Consider the following 17,140-nt stretch of genomic DNA (forward strand, 5'->3'; position numbering starts at 1 on the left):
GACACCTAGAAGAAAATAAGATGACAAGAAAAAAGAAAAGAAAAAGGATCAGACACATTTTGTCACTCACAGCTTTCTGCATTTAAGTTGTTTTGCTTTTGATACTGTATATATTAAGTGATGGTTGATATATAATATGATAGAAGTAGTTACTGAAATTCTCCTAGAGACCTACATTCCTAGAACAGAAGATCAAACGTGAATTCAAAAAAGACCCCTAGAAGCTTCCGTTAATTGCAGAAAAGGTCCCTAAGGAGCCCAGAAGTCCCTGGCTTTCTCTTACCCTCATTTCTAGTGTGGCGTGCGGGGAGCGCTTCTGCCCCTCCCGCATGAAGTGGAGGAGGGGCGGGCTCAGAGAAGCCCCGCCCAGGGGCGGGGCCGGGAGGCGGAGAGGCTGCGGGTCCGCGGCGGAGGGGCGGGCTCAGAGAAGCCCCGCTCAGGGGCGGGGCCAAGCGCTTCTGCCCAGCCCCGCAGCGCACGGCCCCGCCGGTGCGGTCCGCCGCTGGGAAAGCCGCCCGGAGGACGCCGCGCTGCCAGCAGACCTCACGGGGCGGCTCGGGGAAGCCTCTTACCCTGCGCAGGCCGCCCCCTCGGAGCTCCGGGCGGAGGGTCGGGGCGCGCCCGCGGCTGCCTGCAGTCGGAAGGGCAGCCCGGCAACCAGGAAGGGCAGCAGCCCCGGGTGAGTCTGGGCGCGTGCCGGGCGCTCCGGTGCCGACTTCAGGTCTCCGAGCCGGGCCTTGTCCGCGGCCGGCGGCGTTCGCGGTCGCGGCGGGGGAAGCGCTCGCGGGGTTTCCAGGCTTTGGCTTCCCGGTGTACTCTGGAGGAGCCCCCCGGTCTTCCCCCGCCGCCGGTTCCCGAGCCGCGGGAATGAATGATGCAATCCTGCACCGGGACGTCGCCGCGGCGAGGTCGGGGGTCGGCGCGCGTCCGGCCGGGCCGTCTTTCCCGGCCGAGCTGGGGTGTCCGCGGAGCACCTGCCGGGCCCGCTGCCGCCCGCGACCGCCGCGAGGCAGGGACTGAGACCGCTTCGTGAGAGAAGCTTGGCGGCGTCTGCTTCACGGGCGCCGCGCGCCGGCGTCTGCTTCACGGCGTCCGCTTCACGGCGTCTGCTCGTCCGGGGCTGGACTGACCCGTGCGGGCGAGAGGGTCCGGGGAGGAAGGGGCAAAGTCCAGGATTTCTGAACGGTTTTACCACAGCTGCTGGTGGGTGCTCGGTGTGGTCGCGGGGCCCTCACCGCCGCGGGGGTGACGTCGAGCGGTCGGGACGGTTGAGGTTTTCAGGTAACTGGATGCACGCCAGTGCCCTCTCTAAAGCTGATGTTTTCTGAGGTAGAATTCGACGCAACAGGACGCACCCATTTTGAGTGTACATTTGGGTGAATTTCGAGATTATCTACACACTTAAAATCGCCAGCGGATAGAATACTTCCGTCTCCCCTGCAGAGTCCCCAAGGCCTCTTTGCAGCCCGGCCGCCCCACCCCCGAGCCCTCCTGACCTGATTTTTGTCATCGTAGCGTCTGTGTTTTCTGGTGTGTCCTGGAAACGGAATCATGCTGCATGCGGTCTTTGGGGTCTGCCTTCTCTCACTATCACGTTTTCTGTGTTTATTTTGGCGCGTGGTACTCATTCCTTCCTCTGGGGCGCTGAGTACGGTTCCTGTGTGGGGATATCCCCCGGTTCTGAGCGCTTATCTGCTGGTGGACTTTCTGGTTGGGGGCTGTCACAGAGAGAGTGCTCTTGGGTCTCTCTTGGGTAAACCTCTGTTCAACTTCATCAGAAACCACTAAAATGTTTTCCAGAATGGTCGGACCATTTCCTATCCCGAGCAGTTCTGCGGTTCCCTGTCCTCACCAATACTTGGTGTGGTCGGTCTTTTTCATCTTAGTCATTCTTCTTTTCAGTTTAGTTTCATATCTTCTTTTCTGGAATGTCTATCCCAGTCTTTTACTCATATTTTAATAAGTCGTGTTATTACTGACTTGTAAGAGTTCTTTATTCTGGATACAAGTTCTTTGTCAAATACGTGTATGGTAAGTATTTTCTCCTATTCTGTAGCTTGTCTTTTCTTTTTCTTTTTTTTCCCCATTATGGTATCTTTTGTTGTTGTTGTTGTTGTTGTTGTTGTTGTTGGCAGAGGCAGGGGGGAGAGAGAGAGAGTCTTAAGGAGGCTCTGTGCCTAGTGTGGAGCCTGATGTGGGGCTTGATCTCACCACCCTGAGTCATGGTTCTGAGCTGAGATCAAGAGTCAGATGCTTAACTGACTGCACCAGCCAGGTGCCCCATCATGGTATCTTTTGAAGAGCAAGTGCAAGTTTTTAATCTTGAGGAAGTCCATTCTATCATGCTTTCTTTTTATTGTTCATGCTTTATTTAAGAAAGTTTTGCCTACCTCAAAGCTGTTGTTCTAGCTACCTATTGCTGTTTAACACATTACCCCCAAACTTAGCAGCTTTAAAACAAACATTCATTTTTTCACAGTTTCTGTGGGTTTAAAATTTGGGAGGTCACGTTGGCCAAGTCCAGTTTATTTGAATGCTTTATTGGAGATCTGCCTTGCTCATTCACATGGGAGGCAGGATTCAGTTCCTTGAGGGTTGTGGGATCAAGGGCCCCAGTTCCTTTCTGGCTGTTTCCTGGGGGCCTCTTCCAGTTCTGCCACATGGACCTCACCATAGGGCAGCTACCTCCCAGGGAGGGAGGCTGGGCCAAGATGGAAGCCACATTCCTTTTCTTTGCTTTTGAGACCAACTCAAAAATTGGATGAGAGAAAGGTTATGCAAGGTTTGTATTTTGAACCCTCTGAATTATTTATTGCCATTATGGTTCCCCTCTTCAGACTCTTTGCGTTTTCTTGCCTCATCTTCTTAACTATTTCTATTATCTTTTTTTCTTCTGAGTTTTGGTACTTTTATCTATTTCTACTTATAGTTTTAATTATGAGGATTATAATTCAGAATTGTTGGCTGTGTTCCCTTGATATTGGGCAATGGAACTTTTCGTTGACTGTTCTTGGCATGTTGGCCACTGTGTCTACTCCTTTTGAAGACAGAAGGGTCTGTTTTGCAGAGTCTGGGATATACCTGAGTCAGCCCTCTGTCTGCATTTTGTTCTCTCAGTAGATCCTCTCCCCTTTCCCTCTCGTTGGCATTCTGCTAATTGGGTTAGGTGATTTCCTGTCAGACCTGAGGCTTTTGCAGAATAAAGCCAGAGAAAATAATGTGTTTACTCCTCTGCAGTGTGAAAAGGAGGCAGAAGTCAAGCGTTTCGCAAGGGAAGCAGTCTTAGGGAATTTTGCATCTGACCCTTCTTTGTACTAATCCTGCCAGTGGGGAGAGGGAAGCTAGACAGTTTCTCTTTCTTCTCTTGTGTCTGGACCTTGATGTTCGTTTCCTCCTCTCCTTCTAGGCTCTCATCTTGCAGAACTCTCAAGATCTCTTGTAAAGAGATTCATAGTCAGAGCTTTATGCTGCATTTTTATTCAGGAAAGAAGCAGGGAGAGAAGAGTGTTATTTCCCAGGAATCCAGCACTGGAGAAACGTGAGTCTGGTTTGTCTGTTGTTGTTGTCATTTATCATTACCAGTTTCCTCCTCACCTGAATAAAATTGTCTGCTGTCATGTATGTGGGATCCATAAAATCTCAGGTTCTGCAGAACAGCTATACTTTTTTTGAGTCATAAAATACACTATAAATTCATTGACTGGGAACCCTAGGCCTATTTACCAGAGGCTCTTTGATTCTCCTCTGACCCAGAAGCTTCTCAGGCTGCATTTGTGCCTTCTTGCAGTGCCTGGAGGACCTGAAGCCGACTCACCGCTCCTCTGCAAGGTGACATCCATCTAAGCCTGGTAAGGTTTATTCTCTTGGATGTGCTTGTTCTCCACAATCTCTGTACCAGCTTGCATTTGTTCTTACACAGGTGAAGGTAAGAGGTTGGTCCTGACAAAGAGTAAGCTGCTAAAGCGATTTTGGATGCCTCTCATGAAATACAGAGATGAAGGAGTTCAAAGAGATTCTGGGTGAAGAGGTTTTTCCCTCTTATCTAAAATCAGACCCCCTAAGCCTGGCCCTGAAGGAAAACTTGCTTTTGTACTTTCGGAGCTGGGGATAAGAAGGGGTCATCCTCAGAGGCTTCTTCACCATTTGGCCCTTTCTTTCCCCCAGACAGACCAGCTGGGCGCCGGGCGGGTGGGAGACCTGTTCTGACCCGCGGAAGGGAGGGGCTCAGTGGTCCGGACTGGGCCTGGGAGCTGCCATGTCAAAGCACCTACCCTTCCACCAGGACTTCTTCTGCCTCCTGTCCTGTCCCCCTGCCAGGGCCATATGTGAGGGATCCAGAGTCCATTCTCTAGCAAGGAGTTTTGTGTATGTGAAATTCTAAGGTTCACAATTTACTTGGAAGCACCTGAACTTACCAGATGTTTTTTTCCCCCTTGTAGACATGAGAATTTTGACTGAATTATGAATGGCTCCTGGTGGAGAGCTGAGAAAAAAAGGCAACTGGCAGTAAATAAGGAGGCAGGGCATTTTATGGTGCGGGCTGGGAAGGGCTAGGGGAGGCTCAGGCCGTTTGTTTTGAGTGTGAGCAGGGAGCTGAAACCTGTGTAACCCCTGGTGTGGAGGGCATATCCCCTGATATGAGCATTTTGTGGGCAAAGTTAAGGTTCTGTAATCCAGCTCTGTCTCCCAGGGAGGGTGTGGAGAAAGATTCCGCCTTCCCAGTAAATTCAGTGCCATTTTTGTCTCAAACATCGTATTTTCTCTGCCTTTGGTACCACTATAGTGTACCATGGGAGGTGTCGGCAATTCTGAGTCCTAAGTCAGGACTCGTGTTCATCTGGGGATATGGAAGTCAGCCCTCACTCTACTTAAGGAAATGTGTGTTTCCTTCCATATTTGAGGCTGATGGTCTGGTTGAAGCTATTTGTTTTGTCTGTGGTTGGGGAGAAGCTCAAGCCACTGGCTTTTCAGACATGAACAATAATGATTGGTCTGGTCATCTCAGTGAGACTGCGCCTCTTGGAGATGATGCCCGTTCTGTACTTTCCAGGTCTGAGGCTAGGCGCAGGGGGGCAGTGTGGACTGGCTTTGGGGTTAGGAGTTTTGAGACTTCAGGAGCCCGCCAGTCCTCCTCGGGAGTCTTGCCCATTCTTAGTTATGTTGTGTTGCCTCATGCATAGTCTTTAGCCTGTCCCATTTATTTCATTTTAGCTCTTCTTAGGTATATTTCATTTTAGCTCTTCTTAGGTAATTTGGCTTTCCCTCCATTTACATATGACTCATTCTCCATGCTCAGGGGGGTTGCATTGCACTAAGCACTGCTTCTCTGCTGGCAGACCGTCTGTGCTCTTCTGTGCTGGGGTAGCTGTCTTTCCATGTGATGTGAAGTGCGTTGATTCTCTCTGGACCAGTGCCACGTGGGTGGTTACTGAGCCATAGAGAGTGGGATACGAGGCTCCTTGGTATTCCCTGGCTTGGTGGAGATTGGACAATTTATGAAACTTGTTTCTATCCACTGGTCTCCCAAAGAATGTGCAGACTTTCTTCTTTCATTATTAATGAATCATCACCCATCACATTGTCCAGCTAGCAGAACTTTGGTCTGTTTTTTTTTTTTTTTTTTAAGGTTTTAGTTATTTAAGAGAGAGAACATGTGGGGAGAGGGATAGAGTGGGAGAGCAGAGGGGAGCCCAAAATGGGGCTCAATCCCAGGACCCTGGCATCATGACCTGAGCCAAAGGCAGACGCTTAACCGACTGAGCCACCCAGGCACCCTGGTCTGAATTCTTCATGGCAATCTTTGACATTTCCTCAGTCCAGATAGGTTCCTATCCAATGTTTAACCTTATTTAGTTCTGCTTAATTTATCTGCCTCTCAGTTTATCCACATCTTAATTTATGTACCACCTTTTATGTTGTCTGTATGCATTTGAGATCCAAATTTTAGTGTTTTAGCCATCGCTTAGGAGCTGTGTCACCTGGGTCATTTAATTTCCTTATACCTCTGGTCATTAATCTGTGAAATGGACACATTAATATCATTCCTACAGAAAGGCATGGGTCCAGACCTAAATGATGGCTGTGAAGTTTCTTCCAACTTAAGAATTTATGATGTCAATTCTGTTTCATTCATGATAGTCATCATTGCTGGTTAAGGATTTTAATTTTAGGCTAATAGCATTCTAAGTTGGAATAGGTTTTTTTTTAAAGATTTTATTTATTTATTTGACAGAGAGAGGGAGATCACAAGTAGGCAGAGCAGCAGGCACAGAGAGAACTGGAAGCAGGCTCCCTGCTGAGCCGAGAACCCCCCATGTGGGGCTTGATCTCAGGACCCCGAGATCATGACCTGGGCCAAAGGCAGAGGCCCAACCCACTGAGCCACCCAGGCGCCCCTAAATTGGAATAGTTTTGTTGAGAACAATAATCTCAGTTCTAAGTTCTCAATAACTTCTTAGATTCAACTCTATTTAATTTATGAAACATTTACTTTATACCTACGGGGTCCTGGAAATAAAGGTGAAAGATATTTCACTCAAGGAGAGGAATGGGAATGATTAATTAATTCTCTGAAGGAGTAGGAAGGAGATAATGTAGTATAAGGCAGATTATTTAATTATCATCTTGAAGAATAAATAGGAATTTGCCCACTGAGTATGTGGGATTAGGCGATTTCAGGCAGAGAAAATAGCATTTGCAAAAGCATAGAGGATTAAAAAACCAAGACATATTTAAGAAACAAGACTTCTTCTGTATATTATGAACATAAGTTGTGTGTGTGAGTGTGTGTGTTTTGTCTTGGGGGAGAAGGTTGGTGAAATAGGATCCAAATCATGAAGGGCATAAATTAATTGAATAACAGAGATATTATGGTTAATTAATATGCTAATGATGGGGAATGGTTTAGCAAGGGCATCATTAGGTCTGCTATGATTAAGTACTTTTTTTTTTTAAAAGGTTTTATTTATTTATTTGACAGACAGAGAGAGAGATTACAAGCAGGCAGATAGGCAGGTAGAGAGGGGGAAGCAAGTTCCCCTCTGTGCAGAGAGCCCGATGTGGGCGGGGCTTGATCCTAGGACCCAGAGATCATGACCTGAGCCAAAGGCAGAGGCTTAACCCACTGGGCAACCCAGGAGCCCCTTGATTTTGATTAGACTTTAAAGATAGAACCAACATAGTTTCCTGAATGATTGGATAGGAATTTTGGACATGGGCCATCAAGGGAGAGAATGGATTTTTATTTTTTAAGAAATTAATTGGACTAGAATCTTGGGGGTAAACAGGATTCTAAAGGTTCCATTTACCTTTAGGTAAATTGAAGAATGGCAGTTTTGGTGGGACAAGAAGATCAGGAGTTCAGTTTTAGGCTTGTATTTGGGGTGTTTCCCAGACATATGAGTCAGGTCAGGTAGGTGGTTGGAGTTGAGAGTTTGGGAGAGAGGACTGGGCTCCAGGTACACATCTGGGAGTTCCCATCCCAGAGACGACATTTCAAGCCATGAGCCCGGATGAATTCCATCGGGGAGTGAGTATGGTTGGAGAAGACCCGTGGGGGGCCGGGGACTGTGGGCATTACAACATTAAGAGAATGGAAGAGAAGCAACCTGCAAAGGAGCTCAGTCTGTTTAACGGAAACTAAATTCACATTGAGGCTGATGTTAGTTTAGAGTTTAATACTCTATTATCTTACTGGATTCACGGACTGTCTTCTCTTTCCCCCTTGTCAGTGGGTCTCCAGTGAAACTCCAATTTCCCATTAAGAGCCCTCTTTTATAAGGGTTCCAAACAGGGGTCTGCAGTTTTTCTGTCAAAGGCCAGATAGTAAATATTTTAGGCTTTGCAGGCCTTACAGTCTCTGCTGCAGTGGCCCACCTGCTGTGTTATGTGAAAGCAGCTGTGGACATGTAAGCCAGTGAACATGGCTGTGTTCTTCTGAAACTTTAATTATGGACACTGAATTTTTTTTTTTTTTTAAGATTTTATTTATTTATCAGAGAGGGGGAGAGAGCGAGCACAGGCAGACAGAATGGCAGGCAGAGGCAGAGGGAGAAGCAGGCTCCCTGCTGAGCAAGGAGCCCGATGTGGGACTCGATCCCAGGACGCTGGGATCATGACCTGAGCCGAAGGCAGCTGCTTAACCAACTGAGCCACTCAGGCATCCCATGGACACTGAATTTTGAAACCCATGCAATTTCTGTGTGTCGCAAAGTTTTATTCTATTTTTTTTTCAATTATTTAAAACATAGGCATGCCTGGGACTGGGGCTCAGTGGGTTAAGTGTCCCGCTCTTCATCGCAGCTCAGGTCTTGATCTCGGCGTTGTGAATTCAAGCCCAGTGTTGGGCTCCGTGCTGGTGTGGAGACTACTTGAAAAACAATAAAAAAAGCAAAACCAAAAACAACTTGCTCTTACTTTACAGACTGTACAAAAACAGGCTGATTTGGCCTACCGGCTATAGTTTGCCTCCCCCTGGCATAAAAGTGTTAAAAATATAAAACGTTTCTTCCCCCAGGTCAGCTTTGCCCTGGACCCTTCTGCCAGGTGCACTGCAGCTCTTTGGGGTTTGTTTTCAGCAGTGTCTGTTCTAAATACAGATTATTTGCATCATCTGTGTAGCCTCATATGGGACATATTTGATGAGAGACGGGTCTGGGGAACCTTTAGGATCCCATTTACCCCCAAGATTCTGGTCCAGTGATTTTCTTAAAAAATAAAAACCCACGACATCCCTTTCGAAACTGTCCTCCATTGCTTCTGCAGCTCTGTGGTCTCTCAGTCTCTTCCTGTGAGTCTCGACCTCCTTTTCCTTCCCAGGCTCCTGATCTGATCCTTTCTGCTCCCGAGAGCTCTGTCCTCAGACCCCCTCTTTCCCCCTCTCTCTACTCTCTGGTGACTTCCGTTAGGCCATACCCTCTGTATGGCTGACTGACAAATGTGCTGTTCCGCTCTGAACTCTCTTCTGTGGCAAAAAGCCTTTCAGGATTTTCCACTACCTAGATGTTAAAATCCAAACCCGTCAGCCTGGCCCAGAGCCCCGCTTGGTGCCCTGCCCGGCAGCTGGACTCCAGTGGGCAGTTTCCAGAATGTCAGCCATCATTCTTGTTCCTTGCCTTGGGCCCTGCTCTTCTCTTTGCTGTCATTATCCTCTCTTCTAGCCTCCATCTCCCTGCCCCCTACTCCCAGCACCCACCAAACTGATGCCCTGCCCTTGGAGAACCCTTTCAGGCTACTTACCCTTCAAGATTTGGGTTGAGTTTCTGTCCCCTTGGAAGCCCTGTCTCATAGGCAAGCTCAATAATCTTCTCTGTGTGCCTGTAGTATCTTTAGTACATTTCCACTTCAGCGCTTGCCTTTCTGCAGTCATTGTCAGGTCAAAAATAGTCGAATATTGGTTGAATGTGATATATATTTGTAAGTCGGTACCTTCACCAGACTGAGCTCCTCGGAGAAGAGTTTGGTCCTGCTCATCTTTGTATTCCAAGAGCCTGATATTTATTTATTTATTTATTTATTTATTTTTTTTTTTTAAGATTTTTTTTTTATTTATTTGTCAGAGAGAGGGAGAGAGAGCAAGCACAGGCAGACAGAATGGCAGGCAGAGGCAGAGGGAGAAGCAGGCTCCCTGCCGAGCAAGGAGCCCGATGTGGGACTCGATCCCAGGACGCTGGGACCATGACCCGAGCCGAAGGCAGCTGCCTAACCAACTGAGCCACCCAGGCGTCCCGAGCCTGATATTTAGATGGTGCTTACTTTGTGTTAAAAACAACAACAACAGGGCACCTGGGTGGCTCAGTGGGTTAAGCCGCTGCCTTCGGCTCAGGTCATGATCTCAGGGTCCTGGGATCGAGTCCCGCATCGGGCTCTCTGCTCAGCAGGGAGCCTGCTTCCTCCTCTCTCTCTCTGCCTGCCTCTCTGCCTACTTGTAATCTCTCTCTGTCAAATAAATAATAAAATCTTAAAAAAACAACAACAACAACAACAACAAATGAGCCCAGGAGTCCATGTTTATGTGGAATATGCTGACTTTGATACAGATCAAAGTATATTGGCATTAGTAGGCCTAATTGGATCTTTTTATGGTGAAGCATGTTTAAATATGTCTGTCTTTTTCTGTTGTAGGAGGAAGATTCTTGCGAGGATGGTCTCCCATTCAGAGTTGAGGAAACTCTTCTGTTCTGCAGATGCAGTGTGCTTTGATGTTGACAGCACGGTCATCAGAGAAGAAGGAATTGATGAGCTAGCCAAAGTCTGTGGTGTTGAGGCTGCCGTGTCAGAAATGTAGGAATAGTATTTATTCACTTTATGAAGTGATAAAGAGTTGCAAGAGAGTGTTTGGGTGGCATGCAGGACCATGGCCGTTATTCCCTGAGTTTTAGGCCCTGACAGCAAACCTGGGCAAGTTAGCTTCTTCCGTCACTCAGGGCTGAATTCACCAGTGTGCATCATCCAGTCACCCATTTATACAGACTCTTATGGCAGAAGAAAATAGTTGCCTCTAAATAAATATGAGTGACAGGCTCTTACCCAGTGAGGGAAACAACGACCCTAACTAACCAGAGGAGATGATGGGGGGTGGGGATGGGGATCCACGGGGATCCCCAGTCGTCCAGCGCTTTGTGTCCATGGCTGACCATGTGGCCTTAGTGGCTTGCTACAAAGCTAGTTTGGGTTCAGAGTCTCTTAGTCTATGTGCAGGTGAGACCCTTCCCTTCCTCCTGCCCTCCCCATTGCTGCCTGCAGTCACCAGGTCAGACATTTCATGTTCAGCTGCATTTGACGTGAGATGTGACCACAAAATATTAATGTGATTCTCAAGCAGACTGCAGTAAGTTTATTCCCATGGCCTCGCTGCTGTGGCACTGTAGCATGTTGTGTGGTGGGGCTCTAGGCAGCACCTTCCTCATGGGTGGACACTGGAGGAGCTAGGGAGGTAAGGTGTGGACTTTGGGAACATCTGACTTGCCTAGTCTGATTGTTGGGTCTTCCTCCTAGGACACGGCGAGCCATGGGTGGGGCAGTGCCTTTCAAGGCTGCCCTCACAGAGCGTTTAGCTCTGATCCAGCCCTCTAGGGAACAGGTGCAAAGGCTCATAGCTGAGCACCCCCCACACCTGACCCCGGGCATAAGGTAAGAGGAACCCTGGTCTTGGTACCATCTCTCCGTAGCACCTGCATTTTGGGGCATATCCTCTTGAAAGCATCTCACTATGGCTCTAGTGCTGCCTTCTGCCTGCCTCTTTCAGCTCTTACATGCGGTGCTGTCTGAGTGGTTCTGCCCAAGTCATCTGCCCTCCCCTTCTCCGAAGAGAGAGCCGAAGTTTCCTCCTCATTATCTGTTTCTAGGTTCATGAGCAGATTGGGTTGTGGGATGGTTTCTTAAGCCGTCCAGCCCCACCTATTAATTTCTTTTTTTTTCCCCTAAACTTTATTTTTTTTTTTAAAGATTTTATTTATTTGACAGAGACACAAAGAGAGAAGGAACACAAGCAGGGGGATTGGGAAAGGGAGAAGCAGGCTTCCCGCAGAGCAGGGAGCCTGATCTGGGCCTCCATCCCAGGACCCTGAGATAATGACCTGAGCTGAAGGCAGATGCTTAATGACTGAGCCACCTAGTGCCTCCACCTATTAATTTCTAAGTGCATTTAGAAAAACATACATGGGGGGCCTGGGTGACTCAGCAGTTAAGCATCTGTCTTCAGCTCAGGTCATGATCCCAGGGACCTGGGATTGAGCCCCGCATCGGGCTCCCTGCTCAGTGGGGAGTCTCTTCCTCTCCCTCTCCCTCTGTATGTGCTCTCTCTGTCTCTCTGTAGCTCTCATTCTCTCTCAAATAAATATATAAAATCTTTTAAAAAATACATAAAACATTATAATTAACCAAGCAATATACCTTGTCCAATGTGTTTGGGCATATGCTTTGCGAACAAGAAAATGTATTTTAGTTTCCTTTTCATGTTTCACGTTTAGTAATGATTTTGGTGTTTTATATTTCTTTTTGCAGGGAGCTAGTAAATCGCCTCCAAGAGCGAAATGTTCAGGTTTTCCTAATATCTGGTGGCTTTAGGAGCATCGTAGAGCATGTTGCTTCAAAGCTCAATATCCCATCGACCAATGTTTTTGCCAATAGGCTGAAGTTCTACTTTAATGGTAAGAATTGAATGGTACCATTTTTCCTTTCTTGTTAGTTTTAGTGTTCGGTATCTTATGAAATGTCTGTTGGAATGCACCTTAAGTAAGGCAGCCTCAGAGTTAAACACTGAGATGAAGGATTCTCTCCTTTTTAATTGATTTAATTTAATTTAAATTCAATTAATTATCATATAGTGTATTATTAGTTTCAGAGGTAGAGTTCAGTGATTCATCAGTTGTATAGAACACCCAGTGTAGGGGCGCCTGGGTGGCTCAGTGGGTTAAGCCTCTGCCTTTGGCTCAGGTCTTGGTCTCAGAATCCTGAGATCGAGCCCCACATCGGGCTCTCTCCTCAGCAGGGAGCCTGCTTCTCCATAACCCCCTCCTGCCCCTGCCCGCCTGCCTCTCTGCCTACTTGTGATCTCTTTCTGTCAAATAAATAAATAAAATCTTAAAAAAAAAAAAAAGAACACCCAGTGTTCGTTTTTTTACACCTAGTGCCCTCCTTAATGCCCATCACCCAGTTGCCACATCTCCCCTGCTAACTTCCTCTCCAGCAACCCTGTTTGTTTCCTAGAGTTAAGCGTCTCTTATGTTTGTCTTCCTCTCTGACTTTGTCTTATTTTATTTTTTCCTCTCTTCCCCTATGATCTTCTGATTTGTTTTTTAATTCTACATAGGAGTAAAATCATATGGTAATTGTCTTTCTTTGATTGACTTATTTCACTTCACATCATACCCTCTTTTTTTTTTTTTTTTTTTTGAGATGAAGGATTCTCTACTGGTGTCTTTTGCTCCTTGGGATCCTTTGCTCTGTGAAATAGACTTAGGCCATCATCTCTCCCAGCTTTAATGTCCATCTAATCTCTCTCGGTGTATAAGTGCCTGCACTTGATTCCTATGTACCTAGGTGACTTGTTTTGTTATGTGTTATAGTTCCATTTTTTGAGCTCTCTTCTGTATTTGAACCAGTTTAGGCTCAGGAAAGAGGGTTTGTTGGCCACGAGTCGCTGCTCTCCCAGCTCTGAAGGGCCTTCCGGTTCTTCTCTGGGCCATCACAGGGCCGCAGCTGCATCCCTGCCATTTCAGGAGGTTTCTCGTGATGGCCACGGGTGGCTGACAGCCTTATAACCAAATAATGTTAATTTAAAAAAAGTAAATGTGTTGGTGGAACATTTTTGAAGGGTCTACAGGTAGAGATTGTTAAAAAACGTAGACAGGGGGCTCCCTGGGTGGCTCAGTGGGTTAAGCCTCTCCCTTCGGCTCAGGTCATGATCTCAGGGTTCTGGGATCGAGTTCCGCATCGGGCTCTCTGCTAGGCAGGGAGCCTGCTTCCTCCTCCCTCTCTCTCTTTCTCTCTGCTTGCCTCTCTGCCTACTTGTGATCTCTCTCTGTCAAATAAATAAAATCTTAAAAAAAAGTAGGCAGAAAGTGTGAGAATTACTATAAGAAAGAAAATCGATCAAATCTGAGTTGGAATCTCCTCTTAGATGAAATTATATATTAACTTTTTAAAACTTCGATACATTATATATTACTGTTTCATGCTGTTCTGCCCCCTTAGTGAGGTTTGAGAATTACAACTCTGACAGCTTAGAGGGTAAAACCGATTGACCCCAAGGTGTTGATGACCTAAACACCTCCACAAGAGGGACCTGTACTTTAAAGTTGTCTGTTGGAGGGAGGGTGGGGAGAGGTGTGGACATCCAGGCTGTGTCACTTTATTGAGGGCCATTTTTAGCTTTCTCGGTGATATTTAAGTGAGGGTATCATCTGTGCACAAAGCTGGCTCTACCGGTATAATTCTTTGGGTCACTGACAGTGTTTTAACTGCTTTTTTAAGGTGAATATGCAGGTTTTGATGAGATGCAGCCAACTGCCGAATCTGGTGGGAAAGGAAAAGTTATTAAACTTTTAAAGGAAAAATTTCAATTTCAGAAGATAGTCATGATTGGAGATGGCGTCACAGACATGGAAGCCTGCCCTCCTGCTGTACGTATTAAGTGTGCTGGTTTTTCTGGTTGTGTTTTTGTTTTATACGGCTAATTTGGAACTCTGTGAGATTGGTGAAAGTTAAACAAGAACACTAGGTAGCATTGTGAAGAACCAAAACAAATAAAACAACTTCAGTCTCAGTATGTCAGCTGACATTTTGCAAACCTAAGGAAGAGAATGGTTTAGAACTTTTTGACCTGGTTCCTGACACCTCTCAGCCCAGGTGTGTGCCCGATTTTCAGCTTCACTTCCTTGAATAATACCAGAAATAGTAAGACAGCTCTCGTAGCTGGAACCAAAATTTTAATGTATATACATACATATATATGATTTTATTTTTTGAGAGAGCGTGTGTGTGCGGTGAGAGAGACACGAGAGCATGCAGGAGCAGAGGGGAGGGGCAGAGGGAGAAGCAGGCTCCCTGCTCGGCCGAGCAGGAGCACAGTGTGGGACTTGCTCCAAGGACCCTGGGACCATGGCCTGAGCTGAAGGCAGACACTTAATGGACTGAGCCTCCCAGGCGCCCCTGTGTTTTTATATTTGATAAAGTATTTCTTCATACATTATCTTCTCATTTTTACTAGTTAAAGGGGACTGAGGCTCAGGGAGGTTTGAGAGTGTGCCTGTGTTAAAGCACTTCATTCCTATGAATGAATGTTTTCTGAGACTAGCTGGAAACGCATGCTGTGTAGTAAGTGTCCAGAATATCAAATATGTCCCTTTCAGGTAGGACTTTATCCTTATTATTTTATTCTAAATTAAGAAAAAAGAACCAAAAATAGAGTGGTGAACTTTTCAGTACCTACTTTCCTGAGATCTAAAAATAGTTGTCTCTGTAAATGATTAACACAAAGTGGTTAAAGAACCTTTGGGTCCTTTTCACTGACTTGCATCAGCTCAAGATAAGACATCTTCAGATGATTGACCCCCCACACTGGTGCTGAGTTAGTCACAGAGGCTGGGCCAGTTGAACGAGGAGTGCCTGAAGGAAACCGTGGAGAGTTCTGTCAGGTTGCTGCTAACCCTGATGTCAAGAAATGACCAAACTGTGAATAGCAGAGGACCTTACCCGTCATCAGACAATGACAGGCCTGACTGAACCGAGCGCGAGTGTGTCTACGCAGACGTATAGCCCTCAGAGGTGGTCAGAGGAGTGTGTGATATAGAGGAAGGTTAGCTGCCCCATGTGAAGGCCTGGCAGGATGGGGATGGGGGAGCAGCGGAGCAGAGTGGGGACGCACTAGGAGCGGACCTGGGCCTGTCAGGGGCCCAGGAGACTTTATGTATCAGGCACTTGGGGGTTTCCACTAGGCTGTGGGGAGCCCTGAAAGGCTTGGGGACAGAGAAGGAAGGCGACAGTGTGTTGGGACAGCTGAGTCGGTGCTTGCTTGCAGAAAGGGCTGCCAAGGAGGCAGGAAGCTCATGAGGCTAAATTTAACTGGAAGGTCAGAATCTTGCTCTGTTTTCCCCTTGTGTGGTCTGAAAACAAAAATGAAGAGAAAAGGCAAGTAAAAGAATTTTCAGTGTCCAAATTAGGTACAGTGTGCCTATACCCTGGCAGAAAAAGAGAAAGTACCGCTTTAAAAGACCATTGACTATAAGAAGGTGTCACTTGGTAGATACTAAGGAAACAACATAGATGCAATATTAAATTTAATGATGGAAAGAAGAGTGTTGCCCCAGATCCTGGGGCTGTCATCGCCTTCAGCCCAGAATAACACCCTCCCTGGGAGGGAGGTCCGTCAGGCTCACAGAGGGCCGGTCAGGAGATGCCTGCTGTGGTCCTGATTCTAGGGTCAGTGGGACTTCACCTGCACCCCAGGCTTCTCTCTCATCTTCCCTCTTTGAGATCATCTGGCCTGGCTGTGCCTGCGTCCAGTTTAGAACTCAGGGGATTTTATCTTTGTAAGAGATTGTGCTGGTGTTAAGGGGGCTTAAATTCTCCTGGAAGGCTGCAGTGGCCTGGGCCTGAGTGGATTTGCAGCAGAGGTGCTCGGACTCATTCATTCTTGGGACAGGGGAGGCAAGAAGGCACCCTTTGAAGGCTTGGCTTTACCTCTCTTTGCACAGTTTGTTCTTTCAAGGAACACTTACTGCCCCAGGGTGTATCCTTTTTTTTTTTTTGTTTAACTCCCCCCCCCCCCCCATTTTCCCCTCTTAGGATGTTTTCATTGGATTTGGAGGAAATGTGATCAGACAACAAGTAAAAGACAACACAGAATGGTACATCACTGATTTTGTAGAGCTTTTGGGAGAACTGGAAGAATAATATCAATTTTTATACGGTTCATAACAACTTTAGGTAAATTTTTAAGAGTTATACAGTTTGATACCATTTGCTTACAATTGCTTATTACAGCCTAATGTATAGGTTTGGTACCGATTATCTGTACTTCCAAGTAGACTACAGAAAATTGCTCCTTTTTAACTGCAGTCCCAACATTATTATGACCATTAATTACCTGGAGAGTTTTATAATCTGAATTCTTTATGTATTTTCCTACCTATATTTTATTTGAAACCTTTTAAAGGTGTATAGTAAACGAAACACCTTCCCTATTGGAAATACAGGGTAGGCAGCTTATGTGAATGTTGGTTTTCCCTTTGGAGGTAAATAAAAATTTATCATGTATCAGTACAGATTGGTGGCATTGTCACTTTCTGCCTGTCGTGTATTTCACTATCAAATGTTTAAGGTACGTTCAGTGTTTGAGTAGAAATAGCCTCCAGGCAAGGGACCAAGAAGTTGGGAGACCCTACCCTGATCACAGGGCGCAGTGCTGGTAACCACGCAACCCCGCCAACCCTCACCCTGGGCGGGGGGCGGGTTGGTGGGGGTGGTGGCGGCTGGAGACGCTTCATTAGCTCTTGGAATTAGTCCTATCAGGAATGTTACAAAGGCTTAAAAAAATGGAGCCTTAAACAAAAGCAGTGACCTTAAAAGACAGGCATTTGATAATCCCATGAAGTAAAAGAACTAAAAACACATTTTACTCATCCCAAACGGGTTTCAC

The 17,140-nt window shown here is 46.6% G+C and overlaps 1 protein-coding gene across 6 annotated transcripts in view; it reads left to right on the forward strand.

Annotated features, from left to right (window-relative positions):
- PSPH (phosphoserine phosphatase) overlaps positions 1 to 16,764 on the forward strand; it is a 42,383-nt gene extending 25,619 nt beyond the window's left edge. For 2 of the 6 annotated variants that reach the window (XM_059414785.1, XM_059414784.1), the window contains 6 exons: positions 3,407 to 3,538; positions 10,123 to 10,281; positions 10,996 to 11,130; positions 12,004 to 12,149; positions 13,975 to 14,123; positions 16,288 to 16,764. In XM_059414785.1, the coding sequence (XP_059270768.1) occupies positions 3,465 to 3,538; positions 10,123 to 10,281; positions 10,996 to 11,130; positions 12,004 to 12,149; positions 13,975 to 14,123; positions 16,288 to 16,395 (771 nt within the window). In that variant the 5' untranslated portion in view covers positions 3,407 to 3,464 and the 3' untranslated portion in view covers positions 16,396 to 16,764. Of the gene's footprint in view, positions 1 to 435; positions 680 to 3,406; positions 3,539 to 3,753; positions 3,849 to 10,122; positions 10,282 to 10,995; positions 11,131 to 12,003; positions 12,150 to 13,974; positions 14,124 to 16,287 lie in introns of those variants that run through there. The other 4 variants (XM_059414783.1, XM_059414788.1, XM_059414787.1 and 1 more) reach the window with 4 other exon arrangements.
- Positions 16,765 to 17,140: the final 376 nt, after the last annotated feature.

The sequence above is a fragment of the Mustela nigripes genome, chromosome 11, assembly GCF_022355385.1.
Source record: "Mustela nigripes isolate SB6536 chromosome 11, MUSNIG.SB6536, whole genome shotgun sequence".
Taxonomy (NCBI): domain Eukaryota; kingdom Metazoa; phylum Chordata; class Mammalia; order Carnivora; family Mustelidae; genus Mustela; species Mustela nigripes.